The following is an 8,243-nucleotide window of genomic DNA, read 5'->3' as shown; positions in this document are numbered from 1 at the left end:
TCTACCTGCCTACCGATACCTCAGCGCAGCCCCGCAGCGGGAGGAAGCGGCCAGGCGTCGTTGCCGCCCTGTGCGCAGGCGCAGAGCGGTGCGGGGCCGCTTAGCACCGCCCCGGTTGGGCAGGCTTTGGGCGAGGCCGGCCCATCCCGCCGGCCGAGCGCCCCCGTTCCTCCGCGGCCCCAGTGAAGCCGGCGCCGCCCGTTTCCTGCTGCGCCCCAGCAGCGCCGTCGGGTCCGCCGCTACTCCCTTCCCCCCTCCCTCCGAACAGCGGCTGGAGCCTGCGCGGCGGGGCCGCCGGGCCGAGCGAGGAGATGAACACGGTGCTGTCGCGGGCCAACTCGCTCTTCGCCTTCTCTTTGAGCGTGATGGCGGCGCTCACCTTCGGCTGCTTCATCACCACCGTCTTCAAGGAGCGCAGCGTGCCCGTCAGCATTGCTGTCTCCCGGGTCACGCTGTGAGTGCGGGCGGGAGAGGGGAGGGAGGGAAGGAGGGGCGGAGGAGGGCCGGGCCGGGCGGTGGCTGCCCGCTGGGGAGCGTAAAGGTTTGGGAGCCAAGGCTCTTGCTGGGCTGCCCGCCGAGGGGCCGCTGTGGAGAGGGTAACCGCCGGGGCGCGCGGAGGGACGTTAGCGCCCGCCGCGACCGCAGGCCTGCCGGCGCTGCCGCCGAGCCCGGCTTCCTGCCCGCTCCCTCGCTCCCGGCCGGGGCCAATGAGCGAGCCCCACGATGGCGCTCTGCCGCCTCGCGGCCCGGCCGGGTGGGAGCTGGGGCGGCGCTGCTCGCGTTGGGCGGTTCGCCGCTGGTCCATTCACAAGGGATGCCGGCGGGGACCGCAGTGCCCGGGCAGGCGGGCTGGAGTGACCCCATGCTTGCGAGCACCAGCCGCGGTCTGTCTATCGGGGTGGTGACATGGGAGTCGAGCCAGCTGCTTTTGGCAGTTCCGGGGGTGTAAGGACCTTAATGAACTGGATTTGGTTAGTTTAGTACCGGGTTTATCAGTAGTTCCTTTAGATTTTTCCATTGGCAACGTATTTTTCTTTCTTTTTTGGCGAGGTCTGTGACAGCAGACTGACTGGGATGACGTATCTTCCTGTGAAATGCACCAGGTGTAGAATGCATAATAACCACATCAAGAGCATGTTGCCCTCAGGACACAATATGCTGGTGCAAACTTGTGCCATAGGAACTATTTTTCGATTTTCCTATTCTTTTTTTCTCCATAAGGAAACTGTCACAGAAAGCTTCCATCAAGCTAAGCATGTATGATGCAAGGGGCTGTTGTTTTGCAAGCAGCTGAACAGCTGCTACTGACACCAAAAAGTTGTGGTCTTTGCTCCTGCTTTTAGCTTTGTAGTCCTTTACCAGAGCCGCACAGGGGAACTGGGCTCGTAGGATGCTTTACTGAGCTGCTGAGTAATAAGTTTGGGTTTGTTTTGGCCAAGTTAGTGACCTAAAGCTGCTCATGGAGCTTTGGAGCCACCCCGAGGTAAGTGGCATGAGTGGATGACTAGCAGCAGGGTTTGATAGGGGAGATGAATGCAAATAAAAACTGCCATTATCTTTTGGATTGGTTTAAAAACTGTGGAAAAGGAACTCTGTATTTATGCTAAATTGAGGATTGCCAACAGCATAAAACTGGCATGAAAGCATATCTGAATGTTCCAGTGAACTTGACATCTGTGAGGTAGCATACTAATGCCTAATTTGGATGAAATCTATACTGCCCATGTCTTTTTTGATGCACAGATTGGCATTAATGAGAGGCGTTATACCTTACTTGCATTTTTGAACTTCTCAGAAGTTCTGCAGACCTCCAGATTTAAGGCCTGATATCCCACCAGATTGTGATTCAGAAATATAGTCAAGTGCTAGGTAGGGGTTGCTATATAAAAGGTGTTGCTTTTTGTAAAGGATGGAAATTCATCACAGGGTTTAAATGGGGAAGTTTTGGAGCTGTTTTTCTTAACTACCATCTCCAGAACTCCATGTGTGTGTGTGGAGCGGTGATTCTGCTAGTGAACTTGGTTTTTGTTTGGGATTACTAAGCTTAGTGTTAAGGAAATGATACTTTAATGGATTAATTTTTAAACTGGAGTAAATGTAACTAGGAAATTCATAATTCATGAATTTTTTGTTACATGAAGAATTAAGGTTCATAGCTGTGCCAACGTGCTTATGGTATTCTCTGTACAGGATAAGTTTGGTGAATTGGTAAGCTTTGTGAATACCTATGAAAATACCTGCTGTGTCCCTGTTACTTTCCAATCTCTTTTTCTAATGTGGTTTAATGTAGCAAGGTCAGATATTCCTGCAAATGTGGATTTATAATAAAGTTTTCCAAAACTTTATGGGTTTTTTTGTACTGTAGAAAAATATAAGCATCTTCTTTGTACTGCTACTTAAAAATGTTCCAGGGAGAAATCTTATAAGTTGTGGGGGAACTGCAAACAATCTCTGTTTTGTCAGAATGGTTGGAGTGTCTTGTACGAGACTGAGCACTAGAGGCTTTTCTTTTTATGGAAACTTGAGAAATAATAATGAAAATGGTTGCCAGCAAATGGCTGTACTGCTGATGTTCCAATCAGCTTTATATCTTTGGGGATGGCTAACACGTACTTTACTGAAATGGAATGTAGTACAGTTCAGGTACAGAAAAATACAGATTTTTGTCAACAGGAAAAAGTCTATAGGCTATTTGTGAAACTTGGACTACTATGGTGGCAAGGCCTGTCACTCAAAACTGGGGCTCCATAATTTCTGGAGAACAGGTTTTATTTTGTAATGTTGATTAGATTTTTTTGACAAAACTGTTTCAAAGAAATTACAGAAAACAGATGAGGGAAATATGTCATAAGAATAATAATGTATGTAGTGCATGAAAGAGAAATAATGAGAAAGTCTAATTTTGTGTTTTTGTTTTGTCTTAGAAAAAATCTAGAAGATTTCACTGGACCTAGAGAAAGAAGCGATCTGGGATTTGTCACATTTGACATTACTGCAGATATCCTTAATGGAAAAAGTGGTTTGAAAACATTTTGAAATAATATCTTGACATCTGTTTTAGTTACTTATAATCTTCAGATATTCAAGACTTGAGGAAAACTAGCAATTTGTCTTAAAATATAAAGCAATGAAAAGTAGTGTTTTACATAACTATAGCAGTAAAATAGTCCTTAGAACAGCTGTTCCATCTCTATTAGATGCCATAGGGCAAGTTGTTTTCTCTGGTTTTAATGCCTGTTTTTAAAATCAAACTCTGAGTGAAGTGTCCTGTATATAATAATGAGAAGTGGAGTTTAACATCTGGGCAATATTATCATTAAGTGAAGTTTCTATTCGTGGTTTGAGGTGTATATTAATTATAGGGTTTATATCGTGTACGATTTTGACTGGCATCCTCAATCTAGAAATTGTGATACACCTTTCAAACTTACTTTGTTGTTAGGCTTTCAAAGTTCTTGCCACGTAATAGTTGCGTACAAGTACCTGTCTTCTATTTCTCTGCTTTCTTGCTAGTCTGGTTTTTACTGGGGAAAGTATGCTGTGTCAGGGTGGTTTTGGTTGATTTTGGTTGGCTTTTTGACAGTAGAAGGAAATAATTCTTAGGATTTAGGGTCTTGACATAATAAAAAATGCTGTGTTTTTCTGCAGAGGTTGGTACCAAATAGAAGGCAATGTGCTTTACCTCAGGTGGTTACGCTAATCCTTGCCTTGCAGCTGGGCTGAGATTCCTGAGATTTTTTCCCTGCCTGGTGTTTTTTGTCACTCTGTTAGGCAAGGCACTACCTCTGTGTTTTGATTTCCCTGTTTTGGAGAATACTACTTTGTTTAGGCAAACCAAACAAAATGCAAATCTCGAGTACATGTGAATGCTGAATAAAAAGGTTAATCAGATTTTTGCAGGTGTGTGTTCCACAGGAACAAGAGGGATGTTTTTTTATCAGCTGGAAGCAGGAGAGGTGAACTCCTCCTTAGAGTTGTACTTCTGAAATGCTTATGCATGTTAAAACCAGAGACTAAAGTAGATGAATCGAATTGTATGCAGTGCATATAGGGGGAGGCAGAGCAAGACACTGAAAGAAGTGTTCTTATATAAGGATTAGTCTGCAGTATGCAGACATAAAGATTCCATGTTTTAATGACTCTTAATAGTAGCAGTAGCTTTAAAATTTGTTTGAGGAAAAACTGACTTAATCATTCTTGCCTGGCATAAAAAAAAACTTGCAGTGTGTAGAGTTGTAAAACACAACTTTCTGGTAGGTGTTTTTTTGGACAAAAACCTTAGCGATACTGGTACATGGGCTCTCTTAATTAAAGGAAACAAATTGTTAGTCCTAGAAAGGATAAAATAAAATGACAGAAAAAGAAACTAGGGAAAGTAAAGCAGGGGAGACAGTTTTTGCAAACTCTTTTTAACTTAGTTAATTAATGGCTAACTTTAGCTGGTGTTAAGAAATCCTACAGAGTAGTTCTTCAGAATCTTGTTTGTTTTGAGTTAGATGACAAAAAATGTTAAAGTAAAATAGCTCCAGCTATTCTTGCAGCAGCAGAATTTAAATAATTCTTTCCTTATTTGCCTTTTGAATTAGTGGCTTAAGAACATGATTCAGTTTTTGAATGAGTGGAACAAGATAAAACAGTTTTTTAAGGCTGATTGGCAAGTCTGTTTAATTTGTTCTTTGAGATAGTTGCAAATATAATAATAATAAAAAAAAGAGCATTGCGAAAGAAAAGGTTATAGCTAATCTTTATCGTTAGTTAAAAGGTCTTTTCCTTAGCAGTCACACACTGCATTTTATTGTTAGACAAACAGACAAGTATTTAGAATATCAGCTTTATTACGTGGTCAGTCTCAAATGGCAGTCATCAGTTTTTATTGTTGATCAAAAAACTGGGCAGAGTTTTATTCCAGTCTAGTAAGCCGACTTTCTTTGTAGTAAGTAGGTAATTAAATTTGCTAACTCCTGATGTCCCTTCCAATATGAAATACTTCCCACCTACTAACTTCTTCATTGTTGGTATTGCAGGCTCTTTGAACTTGCTACTCTCCGCCAATTTTGTATTTATATATTGTTTAAGACTGTTATATCTTGATCCACAGTTGGATACCAGGGTTCCTTGATAGTAGAAATCATCACATTGAAGATATTTACTGAAGAATTCTTTCTTGCCTTTTATGTTTACAATTTTGTAATAGATTGCCTAGCAGCAAATTATGGTTACTATCTTACAGTGTCAAATGCAGAACTCTTAAATCATTGGAAGAAATAGCCATTAGATTTCATAAATAGTAAAATATAAAACCCAAAGCCACCACTAAACCAAAAATCTGTCCCTTTAATATGGTTAAAATATATGTTAGAGCTCGTGAAGTGCTCTGATAAGAAATAAGATGAGGTATGTTGAAAGATAAGAGCTCATTGCAATTATTGTAGTCTATTTAGATCTAGTAAAAATAAAACAAGGTTATGTAAGTACAATATGGTATTTTTCTTAACTCTCATACATCTGCAGAGTATATTTGACTGGAATGTTAAACAATTGTTTCTATATTTGTCTGCAGAATATTCAACAAAAAACAATGTAAGTATCAAAAAGAAAGTTGGAGCAATTACCCATTTTATACTGTAGCTATTTTTAACATTCTGAAGTTCTGCTGGGAAGAGTTAAGGCACCAGCATTTCCTACTAGCTTGGACTGGTTTTACTGGCCTTCGTGATTGTTATTTTCTTGACAGTCTAGCTGCAGGGTGGGAAGTTCAGCCTCATGAACCCTAACTTAACATGTGCCCACCGGAGTGGGAGAAAAGTCACACGTGTCTTGTTGTTCACTTACACTGGTGTGCTCTAAATGATTTTTTTTTTTTTTTTTTCTTCACTTATTTGCTCTATCAGTTTTACTTTTCCCTAACATCCTGCAGTTGTCTGCTGTTAGAAACAAGATACAGTGGCCTTTGGTCTGGGCAGGTGTGGTGGGTCTTTCTTTTCATAGATCATTGAAGCATTTGCCTGTGCCAGTTACCGTAGCCCCAGAATACATTTATTTTATCTCATCACACTTCTCATAATAATTGCTGCATCCTTTAAATTGGTTGCTACTTATGTTTCACTTCAGATAGCTGATCTCATAAGATCTGTGTGGAACAGTGTACAAAAAAAAAAAAAAATGATTGCATTGAAACACCATGCTGCCACCGTACCACTGAATTCTAGTTAAAGCTAATACAGTCACATTGCAAGGATATAGAGAAGGCTTGTTTTTTATATCTTAACTTGCTGCAGAAAACTATCTCACTAGTTTTAAGTACCTTTATTATTTTATACATGCTGGTGGATATTCTGTTTGTACTAAAATAGTACATAGGGTTCTTTATTAGGGTCTGAGACTTCATTGTCTTGTTTCATCTTTTAGACTTTTTTTCACATAAATCACTAGCTCTCACAAATATTGAAAATTTTATTTTCTAAATTGTTCTTTTTTGTTTCCATTTATTCTGTGCCACACTTCAGTGTGTAGTAGCACTAGTGTCCCCCTCTGTAAAGCATTATTTTGTTAAATTAGTTATGGATTGCAAGCATGTACTTCAGGGGTTTTAGATGAATAATGCTATGAAATTCCAGTGACTGAATATGATCTTATAAGTTACCTTGCTGACTTAATTATAATTGTGTTTTTAGGCTCTAAATCAGGTGGTGCTCTGGGACAAGGTCATGTTGAGAGGAGATAATCCAAAGCTGTTCTTAAAAGATATGAAGTCAAAGTACTTTTTTTTTGATGATGGAAATGGTCTCAAGTAAGTATATCCTCTTTTTATCATTATTATTATTATTCATGGTGTCTTGATGTATTTGCATTAATTGCATTTTAGTTTCTTGCCATGGTAAGGTATTGATATTCTGTCCGATACTTTGTCAGTCTGTTGCATCTTTGTAGCTTGATTGTTAAAAGATAACCTTGGGATACAAGATACTTTGTTTCTTCTGTAGACTAGAAGATACACTGCTAGTATGAGCAACAGGCTTCTGGTTTCTGTTTCTAATACTTGTGTGTGTAGAACTAGTTCTGTGATACGCTCAACTGCAAAGGAGCTAGGTAACAGTAACAACAACAACAAAAAGTCTTTCCTGGAAAATAGGTAATACTTCATTAAGTAACTAAATAAAACTAATGCCATTGTTTCTGGATCAGGAAAACAATTTGTATCGTAATTTAATATTAGTGATTATTAATTAAATTGTCTAACTTGAGTATTTGTGCTGATAGTCTTCGTTGCTTTTGCAGGGGAAACAGGAATGTCACTTTGACTCTCTCCTGGAATGTTGTACCAAATGCTGGCATTCTACCTCTTGTAACAGGATCAGGACATGTGTCTGTACCTTTCCCAGATACCTATGAAACAACAAAAAGTTATTAAATTATAGTACTAAATCCTAAGCAAGATATTTTTATAATTGTATATTGTGAATAAATTTTATTGCGGTTTCTTCTCATACCCCACACAACCCTTCAGTGAAAGGTACCTAATTTCCTCAGGCCTAACAGCACAGGAAAAGGAAATGAAAGTTCAGGGTTGGTTTTTTTGTTTGTTTTGTCTTAATTTTGTGGGTTTTTTGGGGGGGTTTTTTGTTTGTTTGTTTTTTAATAAAACACTGAAACTGAAACTTAAGGGAAAGGCAAATTGCAGAGTAATGGTTTTGGGGGGAAACTGAGGAATTTTTTTTGTTGTTGTTTTCTCCTGGCCATTTGGGTATTGACCTCCTTTTCTTTTAAATAAACATTTTTAAACCAGAAGATAGTCTTACTGTGGTTTTTTTGAGGTACTGAGGTAATCATTTAATCTGTGTAGAAGTCAAATACACCTGGAGTCTGTTTCTGTGAGTGCCTGAAGGAAATGTCTGTTCTGTTTTGCAGCATTTTGCTTAGGGTGCTACAGTAAGGTAAGTTTGGTCCTTTTAGGACTGCAGACTGCTATTTTGAGAACTACAGGCGGACTGACAGATAATGAACCACCACATTGTGTTTTGAGAGCCATTGATGTAGCCCACATGCAATTCTGTATTATAAACCATTTTAATAACTGCTTATAAAGCAGCTAACTGTAAGAATAAAAAGACATTTTTTCTGTGTACTAAGCATAAGTCAGTAAGAGAGTAAAATCTTTAGGTAAAGAAAGACTACTTACAAAGTGACCACTTGATTTTTATTGGGATCTGCTCAGCAGGAGCAATCAACATAGTTGTTCCAGA

The 8,243-nt window shown here is 39.9% G+C and overlaps 1 protein-coding gene across 1 annotated transcript; it reads left to right on the top strand.

The window, feature by feature from the left end:
* The first annotated feature begins 227 nt into the window (after window positions 1-227).
* On the top strand, window positions 228-8,034 carry SPCS3 (signal peptidase complex subunit 3). The gene is made up of 5 exons (XM_080636808.1): window positions 228-454; window positions 2,925-3,006; window positions 5,512-5,580; window positions 6,675-6,790; window positions 7,279-8,034. The coding sequence occupies exons 1-5, from the start codon at window positions 312-314 to the stop codon at window positions 7,409-7,411; spliced, it is 543 nt and encodes a 180-aa protein (XP_080492934.1). The 5' UTR covers window positions 228-311; the 3' UTR covers window positions 7,412-8,034.
* Window positions 8,035-8,243: the final 209 nt, after the last annotated feature.

Source organism: Psittacula echo (genome assembly GCF_963264785.1).
Source record: "Psittacula echo genome assembly, chromosome: 1".
In the NCBI taxonomy this organism is placed as follows: Eukaryota; Metazoa; Chordata; class Aves; order Psittaciformes; family Psittacidae; genus Psittacula; species Psittacula echo.
This window is presented reverse-complemented; position numbering and strand designations above follow the sequence as displayed.